Source organism: Theropithecus gelada, chromosome 9, assembly GCF_003255815.1.
Source record: "Theropithecus gelada isolate Dixy chromosome 9, Tgel_1.0, whole genome shotgun sequence".
Lineage (NCBI taxonomy): Eukaryota > Metazoa > Chordata > Mammalia > Primates > Cercopithecidae > Theropithecus > Theropithecus gelada.
In genome coordinates, this window is record NC_037677.1 from 87,345,401 (window position 1) to 87,372,132 (window position 26,732).

The 26,732-nt window shown below is 37.4% G+C and overlaps 1 protein-coding gene and 1 long non-coding RNA gene across 3 annotated transcripts in view; both read left to right on the forward strand.

The window, feature by feature from the left end:
* The window catches only part of RPP30 (ribonuclease P/MRP subunit p30), a 32,416-nt gene extending 12,811 nt beyond the window's left edge, over positions 1–19,605 (forward strand). The window contains exons 6-13 of one of the 2 annotated variants that reach the window (XM_025395724.1): positions 2,039–2,128; positions 11,446–11,562; positions 12,129–12,158; positions 12,554–12,591; positions 12,986–13,065; positions 17,247–17,345; positions 18,652–18,753; positions 19,583–19,605. In XM_025395724.1, coding sequence (XP_025251509.1) covers positions 2,039–2,128; positions 11,446–11,562; positions 12,129–12,158; positions 12,554–12,591; positions 12,986–13,065; positions 17,247–17,345; positions 18,652–18,753; positions 19,583–19,605 — 579 coding nt within the window. Of the gene's footprint in view, positions 1–2,038; positions 2,129–11,445; positions 11,563–12,128; positions 12,159–12,553; positions 12,592–12,985; positions 13,066–17,246; positions 17,655–18,651; positions 18,754–19,582 lie in introns of those variants that run through there. The other variant, XM_025395725.1, reaches the window with a different exon arrangement.
* A 1,002-nt stretch (positions 19,606–20,607) lies between these two features.
* Positions 20,608–22,596, forward strand: LOC112631915. The gene is made up of 2 exons (XR_003121227.1): positions 20,608–22,098; positions 22,217–22,596. It is a non-coding gene; the product is annotated as an uncharacterized LOC112631915 (long non-coding RNA).
* Positions 22,597–26,732: the final 4,136 nt, after the last annotated feature.

Here is a 26,732-nt window from a genome sequence, read left to right on the forward strand (position 1 = left end):
GACTAATTTAAACATTACAAAGGTACTGAAAAGTATGCCTTACTTCCACCTAAAACTCCCTCCCCATTTTTTCCAGAAGCAACCACTCGTAATAGTTTTTGTGTATCTTTTTAGAAATATTATTTACCTCATCTTTTTTTCCTTTGTTCTCCCCCTTTCTCCTTTCCTCTTTCCTTCCTGGCTAACACCATGCTTCTTTTACCTTACAGTTTCTTAGAGGTTGTTCCATAATATCCATTAGAGATGTACGTCATTCCCTTTAACGAGTTGACATATTCTGTCATATAAAGGGATCATAATTTATTTAAGTAAAATTGAGGGATATTTAATTGTGTCTAGTCTTTCATGATTGGTATTGCAATGACTGTCATTGTACTAATGTCTCCTGAGCCTTTGTAGGGTATATAGCTACATAATATATTTCTAGAGTCTCTACACTTATAGAGACTTCTCTATAGGAGACTTCACTTGTACCTACTACATACCTATAAGTAGAATTGCTGGTGTGCGCGTTTAAAATTTTGGTAGCCATTGCTAAAATGTTTTTCAAGACCTTATACTGATTTAAAGACCTTGTGAGTGCCTGTTTATTCATTCTCATGTCAGCAAGGTAGTACTAAACTTTTTTATCTTTGCCAGTATGATAGATTAAAAAATGGTGAACAGAGCTGAATTTGTTTCAGCTATCATTCAGAGCTTTCCTTCATCCACTCTTATTAAATTTTCAATGACTTTTATGAGTTGGACAGCTGTGTCAGTTGGGATGGGGCAGATTCTTTATGAGCCAATTATTTCTACCAAAGCAATATTGCTTCCCAGGCTTACTAAGTTACTATGACTGTTTTAAAGCTAGCCAGCCTCTGATCTCTACTTGCTTCCTAAAGCCCTGGGGTTGGAGTAGGAGTGACTGAAGTGGGGATTCTGAAGAAAAAGGGCAAGATACGGTATTCCTGTCATTGCTGAAGGTTGACACCAATCCTACAGGTCATTATTGCTCCCTCTTCTCTGCTCTTCCTTACTCTGCCCTTTCCCCTGGTACGTGCCACTGATGTTGTTTTGTCAGCATAGCCATCCTGGAAGTTTGAATTTATCTGTCAAGCCTGTACACACTAGCATTGTCAGTAAGCTTTATTTTTAATGTAATGTATAACAGCCAAATATTTTATCACTATAAATCAAATAATGGCAGAATCAGAGCCAGGTATATTTCTTCCAGCAATGTCTTCTGGCTTGCCCTCTACGCTAGTAATCTTTTCCCAGCTTTATTTTTCTTCCCTGATTTTCCATTTATCCTGATTTTCTTATCTGTTTATTTTATCTTGTATGTGGTTTTTATAAGCAGTTTCCAGTCTCTTTGAGAAGAAAATGCAGAGTATTACTCAACAAGTCATAGCAAAAATTAAAACAACGGAAAGGGAAATTAAAAGTTGAGAAAATGCATTCATTATCATTTGATTTGTAATAGCTCTGCTTTAACTATTTATGTAGATTCCTTCTATTAGTTTTTGAACAAATGTCATGAGGTGCTGTGTTCATACTTCTTTAGCTGCCCATTAGACTTGATAGGAGCCACAGCTCTGGGACAATTCTTGGCACAGAGTTGTTCAATAAATAGTTTGTGGGATAAATGGACCATGCATACATTCCATTTGGCTTATTTTTTCCTTGGATTTAGAATACTCAGTTTCTTCTTTCTGGAACAGTCTGAAGTAATCTTCCAGAAACTGAGCCTCACTCCACAAACCATCCTTACGTAGCAGACCATATGAGTTAGAGAGTCTCTAGGCTCCATCTTTTGAGAAAGTCTATGGACATAATCCACTTTTGCTGGATTACAGTTAAACCATTTAAACCCAACCTAAAAGAGTAGCAAAACAGTTGACTTTGTAAAAGGTCAGATGTATTTCAACACAGAACCATCAAAACACCTATGGAGTGAACCATACTTATATTTCATTATATCGGGTTTGACCCTATCTCCCGTTCTTACTTGTGCCAATTTTCCTTTTGGCCTTACCTATTTTTTTCTTCTTTACAGATTGCTTGTACACATTTAGATGTGGATTTAGTCTGCATAACTGTAACAGAGAAACTACCATTTTACTTCAAAAGACCTCCTATTAATGTGGTAAGTGTTATACTTTCCATTCTGTATTTGAATCTTAGAAACTGACATTAGCAAATTGGAAAAGAAGCAGAAGAAACCAGTGTTCTTAGAAGGAAAAACAAAAGCTAGGGAATAGGAGGCAGTTTTAGAAAAGAGAATTTTAGTTTTGAAAGCTGAACAAAGGGAGAAAGTTAGTTTAAAATTAAAAATATCCAGTTAATTATTAAGATGTTTTTAAAAGGCTGTAGAACCCAAAATTTATGAAGGATATTTCTTGAGAGGATAGCTAATAATCATGGGTACTTATAACTTGAACATTGATTATTAAGGGAACAGAGCAGTCAAAAAAGAAGGGGAAGGGAAAAAGTAAAAAGCAGAGGATCCTTGAGGCACCAGCAAGCTAAAGAGAGTGAAGAGGGAACAGAGCATGGCATCACATAGACGTGGTCTATGCAAAATTAAAATGTGTGTTGAAGCATGCTTATTCACAAAGAGCCTAGAGTTATATTAACCTAATAGGATGGCCATGTGTTCAGAGAACTTTTTTGTTTCTCCCTCTGCTATAGAATTTTTCTCATTCCCCTTCTACATAGTTTTCTCTTGTTTTCCCATACCCTTCATCTTCCATCTGCCATGCCTTCTTCTAAGTCTTAATTTCCTCCCGTTTCCATCATAAGGTACTATTATTTCACACCAGTAACTATTTTAGTAGCATAAGGTCAGCACAGCTGTTAACTATTTGCTTTGCCAATCAGATCCTAGGAAGAGTTGAGATGCTATTTTAGAATAGTGGCTTCCAAAACCCTCCTTAGTCTCCTGTTCTCAAAAACTGCTATCCAGGGAGAAAAAAAGAGTTTAGCAAATACAGTCCAAATTACGTATCCAATCCTATCAGAGTCAGAAGATTAATTTTTGTAAGAAGTTTTTCAAAGCAGGATAATTCCCCTGCTCTTTTGCCTCTGTAGAATTATAACTTTCTCAATTTTAATTCTCTTTGGTGCTAAGGCATTGGCTTGAGAATCGGGGGAGACAATAGGAGGAGAAAATGGAAAATTGGTATGGGAAAATTCAATGTGGCAAAAATAATTTATTATAATAAATTATATATAAAATTTATATATATAAATTATATATATATAAATAATAATAAATTATTATTATCTTTATTAGAGACAGGGTCTTACTCTGTTGCCCAGGCTAGAGTGCAGTGGCATGATCATAGCTCACTGCAGCCTCAACCTCCTGGGGTCAAGTGATCCTCCTACCTCAGTCTCCTGAGTAATTGGGACTACAGGTGCATGCCACCACACCTGGCTAACTTTTTTATGTTTTGTAAAGTTGGGGTCTCACCGTGTTTCCCAGGCTGGTCTTGAACTCCTGGGCTCAAGCGATCCTCCCACCTCAGCCTCCCAAAGTGCTGAGCTTACAGGTGTGAGCCACCACGCCTTACCCACCCGATGTGGAAAAATTTAAGTTAGCTTATGTTCTACCCCTAAAAATATGCTACTCAAACTAAAAATATGTAATCATATATTTCAAGGGACAAACATGAAAGCTCTTGTTGGGTAAATTTTTTTTTGATACAGAGTCTTGCTCTGTCACCCGGGCTAGAGTACAGTGACACGATCTTGGCTCACTGCAACCTCCGCCTCCCGGGTTCAAGCAATTCTCCTGCCCCAGCCTCCCAAGTAGCTGGGATTACAGGTGCATGCCACCATGTCCGGCTAATTTTTGTTTTTTGTTTTTTTTTTAGTAGAGATGGGGTTTCACCATGTTGGCCAGGCTGGTCTCAAATTCCTAACCTTGTGATCTGCCCGCCTCAGCCTCCCCAAATGCTGGTATTACAGGCATGAGCCACCATGCCTGGCCTAGGGTAAATATTGACAGTACTAGTGAACATAACAATATAGGCTAAGCTCAAATCATTGGTTCCTTGTGGTGTTGCCCGTACTTATAAATAAGTAAACAGTGAAAAACCCCTGAATCACCACATTTTCGACTTGGAAATCTATGTTGTGCAGCAGCTCGTTTGTCAAATGTGGGGAAATGAAAAACTGCAAGAAGTCATTCAGCTCTTTAGTCACACAGGATTAGGAAAGTTGTGATTGGTTGTCAAGATCTCTGATGTGCCCCAGGTACCTATGATAAAAACCACAAATTAATACAGTACTCAAGGTTATGAAAATCTTGTTGGCCTCACATATTGTTTCTCTCCAGAGGTAGCAATCTCTGTCTTTAGAAGTTTGCCTAACCTTTTTACCAGCCTCAAACTGCCAATACAGTTTCTATGGAAGTAGCACCCCCAGAGTTGGGCAATATAGCCACTCAGCAAATTGCTAGTGAACTTACAACTTTTTCACCTTTGTCTTCACCTTAATGAACTAGGAAGGTCATTTTCTAGACGGCTTTGCCTGAATAAGCCCACATACGATACTGTGACCTTGGTTGGGAGGAGCTAGCATGTGATGCTAAGCCAAGTCCATGGATTGGACAGCAGTGCACAGCACATAATTCCTCATGTCTCACGACAATGGTAAGATTCCCAGTGGCTACTTCGGTGAGAGCTTTTAATTGGGGTTCTTAGGAACTTGTATTATTGTTTAAACCAGAGTGTGAGCTTCTAGAGAGCACTAGCTGTGTCATGGTCCTTTTTTAAGTACTCCACTGTCTTGCCTATAATGAGTCCTCCTTACAGTTTGTTGAGTGAATAAGTACATGTTGAGCTTAGCATCTCAGGGTACAGCATAGGGGATGTGGCCAAATTCTCGTTGTTGGTCGCTAGCTGGATGTCCGCATTCATCAGGAAGTATATGCAGTGAGGGAAATGGGGCAGCGGGGCAACATAAGGAGGACAGTGGCATTCAAGACAGTGACACCAGGACACCCCACCCCCGATTCCATTGGGAAGTTCAGGAAAGCTACTTTTGTTTGATGGGCATTTTTGGCTTAATTCCTACATTTTTCAATTTAAGAATTCTGAAAAGTAAAAAATTTTGTCAAGTTAGAGGGATACGCAGTTTAACACAGTGTCTGCTTTAAAAAAAATCTGGTGTGAACATTTTACATATGTTGTTTAATAAAAACTAGATGATGGAGTGGAAAGAAAGGCTGCATAAGATTATTTTTAGTCTTCATCTAGTAGAGGAGTAGGCTGCACTGTGAATTGGTCAAGAAGCAGAAGCGTCCCTGTTAATTTATTCACCTATTTTTTATTAAAGAGAGAAAGTTGAAAACATACAGGGTCCAGCTTGTTGGATAATAGTTGTGGTATAGGTATGTGTGTATTATTTATAACATAATATCCAGTCTGGCTGTGGAGCTGTTTGTCTACACAAAGGGTGGAAATGTATACATTGTGAGAGCACAGAACATGTAGTAAGTAGGTGTGGATAATAGTTCAGTCTTCAGTCTTGGTCCTTGCATGTTCCCTTGGCTTTGAGGATAAACCTGTTTTTGGCCTTGAGAAGTTCATAGATTGGCTTTAAAAGGATCACTTTATAAGGATTACTTTTTTTTTTTTTTTTTTTTTTTTTTGGAGACGGAGTCTTGCTCTGTCACCCAGGATGGAGTGCAGTAGTGTGATCTCCGCTCACTACAGCCTCCGCCTCCTCAGTTCAAGCGATTCTTCTGTCTCAGCCTCCAAAGTATCTGGGATTACAGACGTCTGCCACCATACCTGGCTAATTTTTTTGTATTTTTAGTAAAGATGGGGTTTCATCATATTGGCCAGGCTGGTTCTGAACTTCTGACCTCAAGTGATCCACCTGCCTCGGCCAGGGTTACTTTAAATTAAGCACAGATCTTAATTTTATTACGATTTGGGCCCTTTTCTTTGGTTGTGGTGAAAAGCAGTATTAAGAAAGGTAAGTCGTTCATATTTTACCAATAGGCCAGACGCCATGTGAGGATCTTCAGCTTGGAAGGTTGGGATTGTGAAGGAGGGCCCAGGAGCTCTAGAGCATACCAGACACTCCATTTGTGTACTTTGCAGCTCTTCTCCCTTTTGTCATCTTCGCTGCATGCTTAGGGCACCATGATTTCAATTATGCAATTTCCTCTAAAATCTCCCACAAACCTCTTCTGGAGTCTAAATAACTTGTCATTGCAACTCTATCATGTGATAGATGTGTTTCTAAAAAATTGGATTCCACTCCTCTTCTTGGATAATCACATGACTTCAGATTATTTAGCATTTTATGACGAGCAGTTTGATACCTGCTGTGGCCCAGCAGCTTTGGGATGGGGTAGATACTAATTATCTCCATATGCAGGTAATACAGTCTTTCTCAGGTAGTTCATGGTTCACACAGTTAAATGACTCTCTCAAGGGGTTGACTAGGGATTTGTACTCAAGCTTTGATTCCAAATCTGTCATTTCCTACTGGGAAATGCTATTTAAAGTTACTTTACAGCAGTACTCTTTGTTAAGCAGAGTAATTTCATATTTTAAAACATGAGCTTTATGAATTCAGGTTGTGAGAAGAAGGATGTTCTTAAAGCCGCACGTATCTCTTTACTTTGCCTTTGATTTTTTTACAATGTTATTTCCATTTCAATGTTATTGTCATTTAACAGTGACTTCAAGCTTATTGAGTTATTTTAAGGGATCTTATATGTTTTACACTCTGATGTTTTCCCTTCAGCCCTTCCTTTAACCCTAATCCATTTCTGTCTTTGTGGTCCAATTACTCCCCACTGAGAGATGTTTAGTAAGTAATATCTAAAGCAGTGAGGTAGTTCCATGAATCGTGCTATAAATACTTCATTTGGATGTGAGTGTTCTGTAAACTTTGTTTTATCACACATGAATCTAATGTGTTAAGTACTGTGTCCATTCAGTGCCAGTATTAAAAATTTCTGGGCCGGGCGTGGTGGCTCAAGCCTGTAATCCCAGCACTTTGGGAGGCCGAGACGGGCGGATCACGAGGTCAGGAGATCGAGACCATCCTGGCTGACACGGTGAAACCCCGTCTCTACTAAAAAATACAACAAACTAGCTGGGCGAGGTGGCAGGCACCTGTAGTCCCAGCTACTCGGGAGGCTGAGGCAGGAGAATGGCGTAAACTCGGGAGGCGGAGTTTGCAGTGAGCTGAGATGCGGCCACTGCACTCCAGCGCGGGCGACAGAGCAAGACTCCGTCTCAAAAAAAAAAAAAAAGAAATTAATAAGTTAAAAAAAAAAGATGAACAATACAAAAAAATGGATTAAGAATATGAAAAAGGCATTTCACAGTAAAGGAAATGCAAACAGGCCTTAGACATATGAAAAGATGATTAAATTTATCATAGTAAAAGATTTCACATTAAAATCACCTGTGTGATTAGAGATACACTCTGTTGTAAGGCTGCAGGAAAGCAGTCATTCTCATACTTTGCTTGTAACAGTGTAAATTGGAACAATCCCTACGTGGAGGGTGTGTAATTTGGCAACAGCTCTTCAAATTACAAATACATTTACTGATTTAAACAACAGTTTTAAACTGTATGATCTCACAGTTCTGAAGCCTGGAAGTCTGAAATCAAGGTGTCAGCAGGGACTTGTTCCCTCTGAAATCTGTAGGACCGCCTTCTTTGCCTCTTTTTAGCTTTTGGTGATTTTCTGGCAATCTTTGGTAATCCTGGGCTTGCAGCTACATAACTCCAATCTCTGCCTTTGTCTTCAGTGTGTTCTCCCTGTTTGTCTCTGTGTCTTCACATGGCCATCATCTTACAAGAACACCAGTCATATTGGGTTAGGGGCCTACCCTATTCCATTCTGACTTCATCTTAACTCATTACATCTACAGTGACCCTATTTCCAAATATAAGATTACATTCTGAGGTACTGAGGTTTAGGGCTTCAACATATCTTTTGTGGATGAGGACATGATTCAACCCATTATGACTGGCAATCCCACTTTAGTGTTATTCTACAGATACACTGAAACCACCCACAGGCTATCAGTAGAGATTTGGTTAAATACATGATATACCTCTACAATATAATACTGTGCAACTGTAAAACAGAGAAAGTTATGAGCTGACTTGGAAAAGCTTTCATGTCAGGACAAGAATGTAGCAGACTACCTTTTGTATAAGAAAGAAAAATAGTATCCATATTTGCTTATAGTTGTATGAAGAAACTCTGGAAGAAGACACAAGAAATTAATAAAAGTGATTATTGGAGGAAGGGATAGGGCAGATAGGATCGGAGATGCAAGTAGTACTTTTTATTGTTTTCTTATGTTGCTTTGTGAGTCATGTGGACAGATTACCTATCTTAAACACTGAAAGGGTGTCATTCATTTGAATGAATAAAGAACTAATTTTTATGACATTAACAGGGAATCAGTATATTGTCCCAGTAATCAGCTCCTTATTTTCTTCTGTCTTTCTCTAAGGCTTTGCTTAATACTTGGAATTTTAGTGCCAGTGTGTCTTGATTCAACTGTCACACACCTGTCCTTAGTAGCATCTTTATAACCATTATTTCTCATTAGTAAAAAAATCTGATCACCCACCCATGCCAGAACCTTTGGTCAGACATGAGAACAAAAGCTAATCAGGCAGGCACTGTTAAGAAGAGGCTGTTATGAACAATCATTTGATGAGCTTTAGTCAATTTGCATTAAAATGGTCTTACAGCAAGATCCCAGGTAATGAGTCTGTATTTTATCCATCTAAAAATTTAAAATGAGATATTGTGAAAGAAATATTCACAACCTTCAATAGCGCATTATTTTTAGTTTTTCTTTTTCAAGAATTCCTATAGCAGTTTTAAAGTAAACTTGATTCATGTACCAAGATGAAAATCAGAACTTTTTTCTTAAAAAATAATTATGCTGATAATATCCTTTTTTTCTCCCCTTCCCCCTACAAAAGTTGTTTTTATTTTGATTTGGTCCCCACAAGGGTCTAGAAATTTAGATTCAGTCAATTAGGAATATTTTGAGATCTAGCCATCCAACTCTATGTATCATTCATCTCTTTCATTTGTTTCCCCTCTTCATCATCCTATTGCCTTGTATTATAGTTCCACAACTAGAAGGATAAGGAAAAGAAATACAGGTCAGCCTCTTCAGCTAATTAATAGTTTTGGTAAAATATATAGCCAAGGAGATGGCTGATAATATGGCTAAAAGGGATGTTTCTGTTTATCTGTGGCTTTTGGTTAGCCAGGTGCATCGAGGTTCCTTTGATGATGGATCGTCTGTAATGAACAACGTTATCACAGGACATCTTCTCCATAAGCTACTATTTATTCACTCAAAATATAAATACACACTTTTTATGTAAAAGGCAGTCTAGCTCTCAAGAAGTGTACAAGCTTGGCAGAGAGAATGACATACACGTTCAACTATGACAGAAATATTATCTTAACAAATGTCATTCCTAGAAATAATCAACACAGGTAAAGAATTAGAGATGGGGAAAAGTCAAAAAATGAGAGAGGGGAAGGTTGCAGTGTGGAAAATAGCATTTAAATTCTAACCAAACTAGAATCAGACAGACAGGAAAATCTAAAATAAAATCTGGGAGCCTTGAAGCCAGAGGAAGAATTAAGGAAATCTGTGTTCAGGAAGGAAAAGTAGAAGGGGCCTTGAAGTGCAAGTGAATTAAATCAAGAGAGACTGCCAGTTCTAGAAAAAGGCAAGTTTCTCCATTCCCTGTAAATGCTCAGGAGTAAACCCTAGGAGTCACAGCTGGGCCATTCTCAACTCGTACTCTGGGCAATCGAAACTCATTTGCCAAGCAGAGGCTTGGATCATACTGCCTAGAACATGCCTACCATTCTTTATTCATTCGAAAGAGTACTGCCACCCAAGTGACTTTTGCAATTGGATAAGAAAGAAAAATAGTATCTATTCATATTTGCTTATAGTTGTATGAAGAAACTCTGGAAGAAGACACAAGAAATTAATAAAAGTGATTGTTGGAGGAGGGGATAGGGCAGATAGGATCAGAGATGCAAACAGTACTTTTTATTGTTTTCTTATGTTGCTTTGTGAGTCATGTGGACAAATTACCTATCTTAAACACTGAAAGGGTGAGAATCTGATTATCTTCTCTATGCTGAAAATCCTTCAGATGTTTTCTTCATTAGGGATAATCCTCGTCATCAGCTCTAAAGGCCTGCACAGTTGGCCCTTCCCATCCTCTTTAGCCTGTCTTCCTCATTATTTTTCTCCAGCATTTGACCTTCCCTACGTACTGCCATGCTGCAACCTTGGAGACTTTGCCAATGCAAAAGTCTGACCTCCCTATGAAAATGCACCTTCCTCTGCTATTTAACTACTTAATTTCTTCCTTACCCCCATCCAATCTTCTCCTTGATAGCACTTAACACGGTTGAAGTTTTATATTTTTGTGTGGTTATTGATCGTCTGTCTCCCCCACTAAAATGTGAACTTTTAGAAGGGAGGAACCATCTCAGCTTTTGCACGTAGTTGGCTTAAAACATATCTTCTGTGAATGGATGAAGACATTTAGGTGCTCATTAGGAAAGCTGAATAGTATGGTGGTTAATTTCAATCTCATTTCCACTCATCTACTTACCTGTGGATCCCTGTGTAGTAAGAGTACATTAAATAAAGAAGTTTCTTTTTCTCATGAAAAAAGCCAGGCTTGTATGGTGAGCTGGGCAAAATCTTCACGGGCACTTCCATCTTTTTTGTTGTGCAGCTGTAAGCCCAGTGAAAAACCAGAGCCTTTATTACTAAAGAAAAAGGAGAGGACAGATATCCGGGCAATTAGCAGTCTTTGCAGTAATACTTTATAAAGATATTATAGTAAGGATTAAATGTTACATATAAGACTCTCTTAGCATATAGTCAGCACTCAATTAACTATGGCTGTTATTCTCTCTTCAACATATAGGTAATAAATTACTTACCTGAAAGACCTACCCACCCTTGGTTCTTTGGGCTTTTTTCAGCTCTTCATTTCTTTGTCTCTTTGTGCATTCGTAGGTCAGATTACTTGGTTTACTATGTTTGCATACAGTTTACTCTAAATGTAGGGAGTACATTTCTGTTTTCCTTTTGATAGTGCATAGAGTAATAGCCCCTCTCTCACCCCATTGGGACTTTGTTCTTCTTAGCCTCTTCATAATTCCTGTTTATGTAAAGTCAGCTTCCCCACAGCCAAGATAAACTCTTTTGATCAAGTAGAGCCACAGATTTATTTTCTTCTCCTTGTGGGTGGTGCCATTTGAGTGTTAATCTGTCTTTCATAAAGCTGTACCTTGACATGTAAGGGGTGAGTGGTAGGGAGTGAGGAAGGAGGTGAAGAGAGAATCTGTGAAAATGAAGTAGGCCAGTGCATGTTTATCTCTGACAGTTTTCTTTATTTCCTGTGAAGGCAATTGACCGAGGCCTGGCTTTTGAACTTGTCTATAGCCCTGCTATCAAAGACTCCACAATGAGAAGGTATACAATTTCCAATGCCCTCAATTTGATGCAAATCTGCAAAGGAAAGGTATGGTTCTATAATTTTAGGATGTTTTTCGCATCTGGCAGTTTATTATTAGTGGTACACTGGAATTGTCAAACTGACTCCTTTTCCTTAATGCAGAATGTTCTCAAAGCATAGGAACAAATTCTCCCATTTCAGTGAGCTCTGCTAGTTTTAAAGGAAAGAAAAATACCAAGGGAAGAATAATATAAGGGAGAAAAAGATGTGTTGGAAGCCATATCTTTTGATAAAAATTTGCAGTTTACATACTGTGAAAGAAAAGTCTAGAATAACAGTTGTCCTCACTGAGTTGAATTAAGATTATGTGACCTTTTCATCTTGTTTTTTAAACTTAATTCATCTGTACTAAGATCTGTTAGGAAAACATATTTTGCTTTTTATTACAGATTGCCTTTAGCTTGAAATGAAATCTTTCATTTTTTTCACCTTAATCATTTACCTTATCTTTAAAAGAAGATGGTATTTGAGCCTTAAATGTTAAAATGTGATTACTGGCTATTTATATTATGAAACTCTCCTTTTTTTTTGCATTTATCTAAGATTAATATTAATCACTTTCTATTTTGTAGAATGTAATTATATCTAGTGCTGCAGAAAGGGTAAGTCTAGCATGAAGTACTTTATTTTCATCTTTCAGGTTATAAAACTTTGCAGTTTCTAGGAGATAAATTAAAATAGTAAATGAATATTTGTTGCATTTTTTTCTATTTTAACTGCATTTGCTCATTGTAATTGCTAAACAGTAAAATTTATCCCCATTTTCTTTAGGCTTCAACTTTTGTTTATATAATTAGTTTTTCTTTTATACTTTTACAGAATGCTTTTCAAGCTTCTCTTATATTTTCAAAAACTATAAAACGCATCAAAATTATAAGGACTTAAATTTATGTAATTTTTTATTTTTGGACACTTAAATATTCTATTAATTTGCTATAAGTTATTGAAATGTTATAAATAATTTTCTCATATCTACTCTTTGTTCATTTTATTTCAGCCTTTAGAAATAAGAGGGCCATATGACGTGGCAAACCTGTATCCTTTTCTGAGTAAAAGTTGTTGACATTGTCTTCAGGAAATTTTGAATTCAAAGCTGTATTATAGTTGAATGTGGTATTTTTCTCAACCTTTTACTGTAAGTTTACCAATTAATAACTTCAAAAATAAATTGTATAACCTTATAGAGATCTTTATGTTTCTGTTTTTTAATTAATCCTGAGATAGAAAAGAGGAAACGGGGGACTTCATATGATAAAAGCTTAGAGTTAAATGAGTCTTTTCTCAGATGCATGTTCCAGTTGGACTAAGAACTGCTGTTGAATTAATTAACCTCTCAACACGACCAGGTTAGCTGGCACTTTCTGTTATGTTTGTGTTAGTCTCGTGTCCTTGGCTGACTCCGGGTTGAAATCTTTAATGCTCCCCCAAGAGGCTTGCTGTTTGGGCTCTCTGAAAGTGATGCCAAGGCTGCGGTATCCACCAACTGCCGAGCAGCACTTCTCCACGGAGGTAAGCAAGTTCTTCCAGTACAAACTGAATGGTCATATTAGAAGCAAGTCATTTTTACAGCCATACCTATTTTTATTGCCCTATCCTCCTGAGTTCCTTTGGGGTCATCTTTTCTCAACCTGTTCTAACCATAGCCATCAGTGTTTTCTCACCCTCACTTCAGGCTTTACTTTCTAAAGTTTGTAGAATGAGTATAGTTTTCATTACAGAAAGAGTATTGAATAATTCCTCCAGCTATACATGTGTGCCCCTGCCCACATTTTGGTAGACTTCTAATCTCCCTTCTTCTCCCTCACCAGAGGGCCATACTTTCCCTGTTGAAAATCTGTTTTAGAGAACTGATATATTTAAAATATACATTAAACTATTTATTAGGAAAACAAAAACAGCAAATACATTTTAAAAATCCAACTAACAAAACATAGACTGTAACTTTTACATTTATTATAACTCAGAATGTTTCTTTTCCCATGTTTTCTAACCATGGTCAAGTTGTGTCCAGACTGTACTGTTTTTGTTGTTGTTGTTGTTGTTGTTGTTTTCTGTTTTTAAATAGAGACAGGGTCTCACTATGTTAGCCAGGCTGATCTTGAACTCCTGGGCTCAAGCAATCCTCCTGCCTCAGCCTCCCAAAGTGTAGGATTACAGATATGAGCTACCATGCCTGGCCAGACTGTAATTTTTTACTTACGTTTTGTATACGTACCTTTTCACTGACTGAATTTCCTATTCATCAGATGTTAAAAATTGAAAGTATGCTGAAACTTTGGAAAATGAAAATGAAATTTTATTAAAACAACTTAAGCTTTTGATCACTGTTTTGTCTTCATTATCTTAGGACTAGTTGTAGTGGTTAAGAAGCAATTTCATTGATATCACCCAAATGAATTTTAAACTTCAAAGTAGATCGCTACATATAGACTAAGTTATTTGTCATATGAATAGCTAGGTTATTGAGGGCTTGTGTGTTGGGCTTTATTGATCTGATTTCCACTTGAGAGAACTGCTTACTGTATTGGCTTGCCATAAATTAGATGATTTTTGCTTTTAGTTTCAACATTTTTAGTTTGAGATTTTTGTGTTGTGTAGCCTAAAACTCATCACATAAGCTTTAGGAGTGATCAAATTAATTGAGATTTTTTATGATGATTTTCTTGAAATTAGGGAACAGTTGGTTCACACTTTCGTAGTTCTGTCATTATTTTGATCTATTTTAAATAAACAATCATCAAGATTTTGACTAACAGTTAGGGTTCCAAAATGGACTAAACAAGAAACAGTAACTAAAATACAAATACATATGTAACTTTATATATAGGAAAATAGGAAGTCCTGCATTTGACTTTAAGAACTCAACTGTTCAGCATACAATATATAATATGTAATGTATTTTTTTTTTAGAATTTCTTTTTGTGGGTACACAGTATGTGTATATATTTATGGGGTACTGAGATATTTTGATACAGGCATGCAATGCATAATAATCACATCATGGAAAATGGGGTGTCCATCCCCTCAAACATTTGTCTTGTGTTATAAACAATCCAATTATGCTTTTTTAGTTATTTTTAAATACACAATTAAGTTACATTGACAATGGTCACCCTATTGTGCTGTCATATACTAGGTCTTGTTCATTCTATTTTTTTTGTACACATTAACCATCTTCACCCCCCCCTCAGCCCCCCACTACCCTTCTCAGCCTCTGGCAACCATCCTTCTACTTTCTGTCTCCAGGAGTTCAATTGCTTTGTTTTTTAGATCCCACGAACGAGTGAGAACATGTGATGTTTGTCTTTCTGTGTCTAAAATCAGGCTTTTATAGGAGCTAAACTTAAAGAAGACTTGTGAACTTCAGGTGGCATTACCATTCACCCCAGTGTACCCAGGACAGTTCTAGTTTATGCCTGCTGTTTCTGTGACCTTATTAGCACTTCTATTCCCTGAAGAGTGTCCTAAATAGATGATAAAATATGGTTACCCTGGTTTTCGTTGCCATTGGGATCAGTATGAGACGGTAGTGTGATGTGTTCTTAAGATTGCTAATTCAGCTTAGGTAATATTAGAAATAAAGGATTCTGAGGCAAGGAAATGCAAAGCCTCATTATTATACTCTTACTTATGAAATCTCAGCCAGCATCTGTGTCATTCTGAGTGCCACATTTAAGAAGAACAGCAGTGCACTGAAACACTATTGGAAAATGTCTACTCGGTCCTTAAAGGGTCTGGAAACCTCATGATGAGAGGAATCATGACAGTGGTGCAGGCATGGATACCTGGCAAGCAGAAGACTTTGGACACATAGTAGTTGGCTCTCAACTTGGAAGGCTTGCCACAGGAAATCAGAATTAGGTTCCTTGGGGGTCCAGAAATCCAGAAACTAATGAATAGCAATTCTGAGGAGGTTGTATGGAAAGGATAGAGGAAAGAGGCCCAAGGTCAGAGTCTTTGGCCTGTGATTGACAAAGTTCATGCTGTCAGTCAGCCCCTGGACCAAAATGAACCTGTTGGGGACACCTGCCTTAGCCCGTTGTGAACAAAATTATTCACTTGTAAATAATCCTTTAGATTTTCCTTGGCAAGATGATTAAAGGAAATACTATATGTGAAAACATTTTGTAAACTAAAGCATACCCAAATGTAACTTCTCGCTGTTACAGAAATGCATTTATTTTTAAAAGACACTAAAGAAATGAATGCATTTTGTTTAAAAGTGCTGATTTTCACAATGTTTTATTTCAGGTGATTTTTAGACTAGACTATATGGGTAGAGAATCAGTGATATAAATTAATAGCTATTAAGTGTGACGTTTTTCATTTGGTGAAATGGAAATAATTGACAGTTTTTATTTTGAGGTTCTCATTATATTGACATTTTAATGACCTTGAGAGCAGTTTTATCCCTTTTATAAATAAAAGTGTTTTAAAATAATTGGCAAAGCAGATTTACTGAGTTAATCTTGATAAATGGGAAAATAATGCTTAGCACTTTATAGTTGACTTTATTTTTATTACTTGAAATAAGAAATAATTCATAACTAAATTTCTGGTCAAGTTGTTTCAATTCTGCCACCTTTGTAGCTAATGGGTATCTCTCTCCTTCTCCATAATCCCTTTCCCTTTCTAAGAACAGAGTTGAAGTCTATTTTCATGACACTATGGCCTTTCATAAGCTACCCTTCTGGCCTCGTTTTCTCCTAATTTTTTCATATTCCTCCTTCCCATCAGCCATATATTGTCCTCTAAACTGTCTTACCTAGGTTCTTCTTACCTTTCTCTCCATGGCTTTGTAAAGGAATACTTCTCTTTTTCTTATTCCATTTACCCTATTCAGAGTAGTGTCACCTTTATATAATACCTCATTGCTTTATCCAGCAGTTAATTCTTGTGGATGCCTCCACTCCTATTATATTTGCTCTTATTGTGCTTCTCACATGCATGTATTATGGGGAAAAGCACCGACTGTTAGGCATCTTAATACCCTCTGTATATGGACACAGTGCCTAGCCTATTAGTAGGTTTCTAGGAGAAATTGGTTAAATTTAAGTTGAACTCTGCTGCCAACCTAATCTAAGCATTTAATAATTTCTATTAATTCTTTGTTCATTGTCACCAGTTAAAGAGATCAATAAATTTATGAGTTTGATTTTATTCATTAACTCAACTAGTATTTATTGAACACATTTTGCATAACCAAGCCATTGTTGAGTGTTGGCAATATAATACAATTGATTCTTCAGAGGTACCTTGATGTTCTAATGAGAGAGATAGGGTACATGCTGTAAAATGAGGCAAGCATGTGCTCCACTTGGGAGCTGTACACTCGATTGCTATGTTTGCTCTCTTGATTTGTCTGTCTATCATATATAAAGTATCTGCTACACCAACGTCTATGACGGGGTTCTGGCTACATAAGATGCCATGGACAGACCACTGGAGATAACACTGTCCTGCAGTTTTACCCATGAGGTAATCTTCAGGAATGAATTAGATGTTAATAATATACTGATATTTGTGTATGTTGGGAAAAAAGATAATGACAGTAAATGGCACTAGCACCCATAGCAGTTCATTGTGGCTTATCATTTACTAGTGCTGTAAGCCAAGGTCATATGTTAAACCACCTCATTTTAAATTATGTCTTAACTTCAAGCACAATGGTTTCCCTGTTTGTTTTATAGAAACTAGAAAGACTGCTTTTGGAATTATTTCTACAGTGAAGAAACCTCGCCCATCAGAAGGGGATGAAGATTGTCTTCCAGCTTCTAAGAAAGCCAAGTGTGAGAGCTGAAAAGAATGCCCCAGTCTCTGTCAGCACTCCCTCCTTCCCTTTTATAGTTCATCAGCCACAACAGAAATAAAACCTTTGTGTGATTTACTGTTTTCATTTGGAGCTAGAAATCAATAGCCTATAAAAACAGTTTTACTTCCAATCCATTAAAACAACAAATGAAACCTAGTGAAGCATTTTTTTAATAGGCTGCCAGCTTAATGAATTTAGATGTACTTTAAGAGAGAAAGACTATTTATTTCTCCTTTGTGTAAGTGATAAATAACAGCAGATATACTTGAATAGGATGTTTCAGGTATTTTTGTTTTGTTTTGTTTTTGAGATAGGGTCTTGCTTTGTTGCTCAGGCTGGAGTACAGTGGCATAATCACAGCTCACTGCAACCTCAATCCTGGGCTCAAGCGATCCTCCCACTTCAGCCTCTCAAGCAGCTGGAACTACAGGTGTGCACTACCAGGCCTGGCTATTTTTGTTTTTTTTTTTTCCCTTGTAGAGACATGGTCTCACTGTGTTGCCAAGGCTGGTCTCAAACTTCCAGGATGAAGCCATTCTCCTGCTTTGGCCTCCTCAAGTGCTGGGATTACATGAGCCACCACATGCAGCCAGATGTTTGAATATTTTAAGAGCTTCTTTCGAAAGTTTCTTGTTCATACTCAAATAGTAGTTATTTTGAAGATATTCAAACTTACATTGAAGAAGTGACTTAGTTGATCTTGTTTTAAGCTTCTTCCATGTATTCATCAAATCAGCATTTTTTTCTAAAAGAATTGCTATAGAATTTGTGGAACGAGAGAGGATACACATGTGAAATTACACCTGGCCTCTTCCTTCACTGCTTCATACCTATGGGAGGTCTTTGAAATAGGATTCCTTACTTTTAGTTAGAAACCCCTAAAAACCTAATATTGATTTTCCTAATAGCTGTATTAAAAATAGCAAAGCATCGGACTCAGCCAATTTTGGAAATAATTTATTTTTATAATGGGATCATATTAAGTAGAAGTAGCTTTTTACACAAATATGTACATTTATGCAATATTAATGTAAGGGCTCTAAAACACGATGGAGTGGAGCCAGAGGTATAACTAAATAAGAATTTTTTTTTAAAAAAAAGAGAAAACTGTTCTATGGGTTGGATAAAATACAATTTTAAAAAGAGAAAGCTTTATAACCTCACCAATGAATGTAAATATTTAAGTAAAATATTGATTTAAAAAACCATTAAAACAAAGTACATCATGACCAGGTGAAATTTATTCTTTTTTTTTTTTTTTTTTTTTTTTTGTGGGGGGACAGGGTCTCATTCTGTCGCCCAAGCTGGATTGCAGTGGCACAATCTCAGCTCACTGCAGCCTTTGCCTCTTGGGCTCAAGCCATCCTTCCACCTCAGCCTCCCGAGTAAGTGGGACCACAAGCCTGCACCACCACATCCCGGCTAATTTTTGTATTTTTTTTGTAGAGATGGTGTTTCGCCATGTCCAGGCTGGTCTCAAACTCCTGGATTCAAGCAGTCTGTTCGCCTCAGCCTCCCAAAGTGCTGGGATTACAGGCACAGGCATGAGCCACCATACCCGGCCTTCCAGTTCTTTTTAATGCAGTATCCTTTATCATATTCATAGGTCAAAGAGAAAAATCAGAATATTTTTAATAGATGCCAAAAAGACATTTAATAAAGTTTAAAATCTCCTGATTTTTAAAATGACAACAATAAAAACCCATGGCAAAATTAAAGTAGACAAATATTTTATGTGTACATATATATGTTCGTATGTGTCTATTTTTTGTGTATATTAAACATGATGGCTCCAAAAGCATTTTTGACTACCACTTGGCCAATTTGATAGATTAACCTACCCATTCCTTCTGTAAAACTGAGGCCAGTGCTGCTGAGCCCACACACCAAAAGTCTGCCACTTCCTTGTGTGCAGTTTGCTTTTGTCTTCACCCCACTTAAGTTTAGTCAGCTGTGTTTATTCACAAATCTGTTTATGCCAGCTGTATTTAGCATTTTATGTAAATTAATTTTTTAAATATGAAAATTGATGAACTATTGGGGGCAAATGAATAATTCCCAGGAAAACTAAGTCAACACTTTGGAAAGGTTTGGAAAAGAGTCATTACAAAGAACTGCTGTCAAATTAGGTGTGAGAAAGATAACAAATTTGGGGGTGATCAGTAAAAACATTGGATTGCTTCGCTCATGTCAAGTTCGTTTTCTGCTTTAAAGGGACTAGAATTCAAAAAAGATAACTTTGGATCTCTCGTCAATGTATCCATACTCCCAAGAACAGGCTTTGACCCTTCTTTAAAATTGGTACCCAAGTATACATTTATCTATTTTAAACTCAAAATGCTTAACAGGATGTATGTTCAATTTTTTGCGATGTCCCACCTTAATTTATGAATTAGTGACATACCAGCTACAGTTACCAGATACAGTAAGATTTTCATGTTACAGAAAGGAGGTAAAATTATTTGCAGATATGACTGTCTTGGAAAACTCATGAAGTAAATGGGAAAAAAATAGAAATAAGGTGCCTTTCCGCTTATGTCCATGTACTACACATTTGTGTAGTATGTGTTTGCAGTTGTGCCTGCTTTCTATTCATACACGTTTATGCCATTGTTCACAATAGTAGGGCATGATGGCTGATCACCAGTGAATAGCAGAGGCAGGTTTCCTTCTCATATTTACTTTTGTTAAAATGAACCACTGATTTAATGCTGCAAGATGACAATACCTCTGCCAAACCAAGATGAAGTTTGGCAGAGTGGCCAATTATGTATAAACACGCAAAAAACAGTTTTGATTAGTAACCTGTTATATAATTTTAACAGATGACACTATTCACAAAGATGTAAATTACCAAGAAATGTGTAGGGCCTCTATAAAGAAAACTTAATGAAAGTAATAATAAAGGGAAAATAAAGAATACATGGAGAGAGACATTCTGTTTTCTTGAATGAGACAAATTGCAAATCAAATTCTCCCCCAAATTATGCATTTAACAAAATTTAAAATCAAAATGCCTATAAGTTTTTTTTGTTTTCTTGTTTATGTATTTGGTCTTTGGACTTGGTATTCTGAAAGAGTAAATATGAGAACTGGAAATTTCAGAGAAAAATCTAATGGGAGGGACTTACAATGCTGAATATTACAGAGTATAACAAAACTAGTACTGTAATTAGAACTAATTGGTGCAGAAATTCAGAACAGTGAAAAAAGCAGGAAGTCCAAGATCACACTTAAGATATAAGAAGAAATGATGGATTGATTGTTCAGTAAGTGATACTGAAATGATTGGTTATCTATTTGGGAGAGGCAGTACAGCATACCAGTTAAGTGCATAGGGGAAAGAAAAACTAAATGCATTAAAAACCCAACTTGCTAGTACTCATTAGCTATGACCTTGGGCAAATTATGTAACCTCTCTGTGCCTCACTTCATCTGTTCTCCCTACCTGTGACATTATTGCAAAGGTTAAATAGGTTAATATTTGTAGAAGGCTTACTTTGGACAGGGCCTATCATATAAAATGTACCAACTACGGCCAGGTGCCATGGCTTACCCTTGTAATCCCAGCCCTTCGGGAGGCCAAAGAGGGCAGATCACTTGAGGTCAAGAGTTCAAAACCAGCCTGGCCAACATGACAAAACCTCGTCTCTACTAAAAATATAAAATTAGCCAGGTGTGGTGGCACACACCTGTAATTCCTGGTACTCGGGAGGCTGAGGCAGGAAAATTGCTTGAGCCGGGGAAGTGGAGGTTGCAGTGAGCCTAGATCGCGCCACCGCACTCCAGCCTGGGCGACAGAGTGAGACTGTCTAAAAAAGAGAAAGTATCAACTATTTTATTATTTATTACTTGGTTATATTAATTTAAATATTGAAGTGTCAGCTATTATTTAGGAAAAAACTAAGTCAAATCTCTATCTCACACCCAATACATACCTATAGTGAATCCAGGTAGATTAAAGTTTTAAATTCTTTAAAAAACTTGTAAAATACTAGAGGAAAATATAAGTTAATTAAAAAATTGATAATCTTGGGTTGGAATAGACCTGCTAAGCATGGTCATCAAAGCCAGAAAACAAAGTTTGATTGATTTGTCTCTACATAACAACAACTGGGAAAGTACATTTACAATGCATATTCCAGGAATGTTTAATATGCTTAGCTTTTAAGAATTTTTTTTTTTTTTTTTTTAAATACCCGGCATGACATGCTGTTAGCATCCACACAGATCCCCATTCCCAGGGTGGTGTACCTATTTTGCTGGTGCTTCAGATGTTGGATAGTAATGACTTCTCTTCACCCTTTTCCAGAGGATTGTCCTGGGCTGATGAGAGTCACTTTACCTGGAGATACCTGGGAAGTTTTGTCTCCTCTGAGGTTGGCCCATGGCCAGTGACTGATGCAGGGCATTACAGCCCAGCCCACTGGCCTCGGTGGTGGTACAATTTATGCTCCTGAGCACCCCATGGGATTACGCTGAGTGTAGATTTCTCCTGAAACCACATATTTGCCTCTTCTGCCCTGTTCTGTTTTTTCTCATTCCCTTGCAGAGGACTCTCAGTAAGTCACTTGCACAAGAATCCTAATTTGAAACACTGCTTCCGGGAGACTTGACTTAGAAAATTGGACAAATAAAGTTGATTTTTTTTAAATGTCCAGTAACATGACGATGCTGACCTTTCCTAGTCATTTAAGGGAAAATCACCACAAATATATCTGGCTGATCCGGTTGAAAGTTAAAAGAAAAGAAGATTTATAAATCACCACAAATATATCTGGCTGATCAGGTTGAAAGTTAAAAGAAAAGAAGATTTATAAATCACCACAAATATATCTGGCTGATCAGGTTGAAAGTTAAAAGAAAAGAAGATTTATAAAGTGGGTATTTTCAAGGTTGAGGGGAAAGGCAATAACATTGTGGAGGGAGATATAATTTGATGCAAGTCTTATACTTTTTATGTCAATGTATTCTTCAGAAATAAATGGCTAATTATAAAGGGTGGATGGATAAGGATATTCACTGCAACAATGTCTAAAATAATGTGAAAATGGAAACAACCTAAATACCCAATAATAACAGGATTAAATAATCCATTGTACATTAAAACAAAAGAATACTGTCTATAAAGACGTCTAGAATAAGTTGTTCGGTTGAAAAAGATGTAAAGCTAAATACACAATACCCATAATGTGCACAGAAATAATCAGAATGTCATGAAACCAGGATTATTGGTGATGTGTTGCTTCCTTTGTTGTTCATTTCTGTATTGGCATAATCAGTATTGGGTGTTCAAAAGTAGAGGGAAGGTAGTATGACAGATGTTATGACATGGGGAAAAAGCAAGGTACAACAAGAAGACACCTAGGGGAAACTAATAGAATCTAAGGACTCAAGGATGGCTTCCTGGAGGAAATACAGCTAGACCAAAGGGGAGGAATGAGGAGAAGTGATGCGATGGGGCGGAGTGGGCTGTAGTGGGAAGAAGAGACTTCCAGGGAGCTGGCACAGTATGTGAAAACAGTAAAGCAAGTGCCTGGATTTTTTAAGGAACTGAAAATTTAGTTGAGTTGAAATTTAGAGTTTGGCTAGGAAAGTAATGAGAGATAAGAATAAAGAGTTAACAGCAGCCAGATTTTAAGGATTTTATAAGACATTTTTAGGAGTTTTTATTTCATCCTGAGGGAAATGTGAAGCCATCGAAGGGTTGAAAGAGGAGAGTGAGTTGATCAGCATTGCATTTTAGAAAAATCACTCTGGCTGCAACTTGAAAAACGTTCTGGAGGTAAGCAAGCCTGGAGGCCAGGAGCTTGGGAGGACTGTTTGAGTGATCCAGATGAGAAGTAATGGTGACCTGAACTAAGGCAGAGGCACCTAGGATTGGAAGACACAGACAGATCACAGCACTACTTACGTAGTATACTTGGTAAGACCTGGTGGTTGATTGAAAGAGAATGGTGAGGGAAAGAAGGTCAAAAACAACTAGGACTCTCCATTGGCCAGTGTGATGTGCCCTTCACTGGAGAGCAAACACAAAATGAAAGATTGTGGACAAAGAAAGAGTTGAGTCAGTGGGAAGGCAAGGAGAGAACCTTAATTTAAAAAGAAAAAACGACTGTGATTAAAAACGTGAATATTTCCCCCAACGTCTTTATCTTTCCCATTAGCAGAGATAACTAAGAGTTGGTCTTACTCTAATGGGATTTATTCCGTATTGTCCCTCATGCCCTCTAACTAGTTATTAGTGCAAATAGTTATATGTGGCAACACAAAAAAATAACTCTTTATTCTCTTCTCTCATGTACCTTCCATGAGGTACTCTTTAGCGGAGTGGATTTGAGGCAGATACCATAAAGAAAAGTTGGTCACATGGTGGTAACACATTGAAGTTATGCCACATCAGCACTAGCAGGAGAAATGTCTGTATTGTAGGTGCTTCACTTGGAAGAAATTGGAGGACCTTGAGCCTTAAAAGTCTGACAAACTTAAGCCAGGACCCCTGTGGGGAAGGTAGATGGTTGGACAAACAGGATTGGGAGTCAAAGAGATAACAATGAAATCCCCACTGCCTGCGGGAGGTGGACTCCCTGGATTGGTAAAACACTAGATAGAAAAGTCACAAAAATATTTCAAACCATTCTCACAACTCTGTATGTGTCTATGACCAGACACCTGAAAGACCTTCTGGTTATGGACTATGCATATACACTCTTCCAGATGGTTAGAGGCATATCTAAGAGGTTAACATATATGATCTTGTCCAAAATGGGTCTCTTGGTTCTAGTGTTTCACATCAGACTTCATTGGCTTTCATGTATTTCCACAAGGGCCAAACATTTCTCATATATTTGCTGTATTCCAGAAAGCAGTGTTCCTGCTACCTGGAGCACTTGTTGCTTGAATAACTTCTGTTTATCTTTCAGACAAACCCTAAAGGTTACCACCTCAAAGAAGTCTTTATGGAAGCCTCATCATCTTAGACACTCACAGCACTCTGTATTGTTTCCTTCATCGCATTTACTACAGATGGATACTATGCACTTATGCCTCACTTAACAACAGGGATACATTCTGAACGGTGCATTATTAGATGATTTTGTTGTGTGAACATCACAGAGTGTTACTTACAGAAGTCTAAATGATACGGCCTACTACACACCTAGGCTATATGAGCAATACAGCCTATTGCCCCTAGGCTACAAACTTGTACAACATGTCACTGTACTGAATACTGTAGGCAACTATAACACAATGGCAAGTGTTTTGTGTCTCTAAACAGACAGAAAAGGTAATGCACTGTACTATGATGTTACAGCAGCTAGGATGTCACTATCAATAGAAATTTTTCAGCTTCATTTTAATTTTATGGGACCACCCTTGTATATGTGGTCCATTGTTGACGAAACATCATTCTGTGTCACATGACTATATATTTATTCCTTATTATTCCTTTAATATTCATCTCTTCCAGGAGGGCATGTCAGGGACAATCTCTTTTTCTCACCACAGGTCTTAGGACCTGGCCTAGCACCTGGCCAAGAACTACTGGCATACTTTCTTTTATTGTGCTTCAATTTATTGTGCTTTGCAAATATCGAATTTTTTACAAATTGAAGATTTGTGCCACCTCTGTAAACAGCAAGTCTATTGGTGCCATTTTTTCAGTCATGTGCCTGTTTTCTGTCTCTCTCATGTTGCATTTTGGTAATTTTCACAATATTAAAAACTTTTTCATTATTATTATATGTGTTTTGTTGGTTAGTGTTCTTTGATTTTACTATTATAACTTTTAGGTAGCCACAAATTGCACTCATATCGGACAGTGAACTTAATCCATGAATGTTGTGCGTGTTCTGACTCCTCCACCGACCAACTTTCCCCATTTCCCTCCCTCTCTCCAGGCCTCCCCATTCCTTGAAACAAGACAATATTGAAATTAGGCCAATTAATAACCCTACAATGGCCTCTAAGTGTTCAAGTGAAAGGAAGAGCCACACATCTCTCACTCTCAATCAAAAACTAGAAATGATTAACCTTATTGAGAAAAGCATGTAGAAAGCCAAAATGGGCTGAAAACTGTCTCTCAAGTTGTGAGTGCAAAGGAAAAGTTCTTGAAGGAAATTAAAGCTGCTACTCCAGTGAACACACAAATGATAACAAAGCAAAACAGCCCTATTGCTGAATGGAGAAAGTTTTTGTGGTCTGGATAGAACACCAAACCAGTTATAATAATGCCTTAATCCAAAGCCTAATCCAGAGCAAGGCCCTAACTCTTCAATGCTATGAACGCTGAGAAGTGAGGAAGCTGCTGAAAAACAGTTGGAGAACTGCAGCGGAAGTTGGTTCATGAGATTTGAGGAAAGAAGTCATTTCTGTAACATAAAAGTGCAAGGTGAAGCACAAGTGCTGATAGAGAAGCTACAGCAAATTATCCAGAAGATCTAGCTAAAATAACTGATTAACATGGCTACACTAAGCAACAGATTTTCAATGTAGATGAAACAGCCTTCTATTGGAAGACGCCCTATAGGACTTTGATAGCTACAGAGGAGAAGTCAGTGCCTGGCTTCAAAGCTTCAGAGCTTTGACTCCCTTGTTAGTGGGTGATTTTAAGTTGAAACCAATGCTTACTGACCATTCTGAAAATCCTAGGATTGTTAAGAATTATGCTAAATCTACTTTGCCTGTGCTCTATAAATTGGACCACAAAGCCTTGGTGATAGCACATCTTTTTACATCATGATTTATTGAGTATTTTAAGCCCATCATTGAAACCTACTGTTCAGGAAAAAAAAAAAAATACTGCTTTCACAACATTACTGCTCATTGAAAATGCACCTGGTCACCCACGATTTCTGATGGAGATGTGCATCTGATGAGGATGTACAAGGAGATGAATGTTATTCTCATACCTGCTTACACAACATCCATTCTGTAGCCCATGGATCAAGGAGTCATTTTGAATCAAGTCTTATTAAGAAACACATTTCATAAGGCTCTATGCCATAGATAACGATTCCTTTGATGGATCTGGTCAAAGTAAATTCAAAACCTTCTGGAAAGGATTCACCATGCTAGATGCCACTAAGAACATTCGTGGGTCATTGGAGGAAGTAAAAATATCATTAACTGGAATTTGGAAGAAGTTAATTCCACACTGTGTGGATGACTTGGAGGGGTTCAAGACTTCAGTGGAGTAAGTAACTGTTGATGTGGTGGAAATAGCAAGAAAACTAGAAATGGAGCCTGAACATGTGACTGAATTGTTGCAATCTTGTGATAAAACTTGAACAGCTGAGGAGTTGCTTCCTATGGAAGAGCAAAGAAAGTGGTTTCTTGAGATAGAATCTACTCCTAGTGAAGA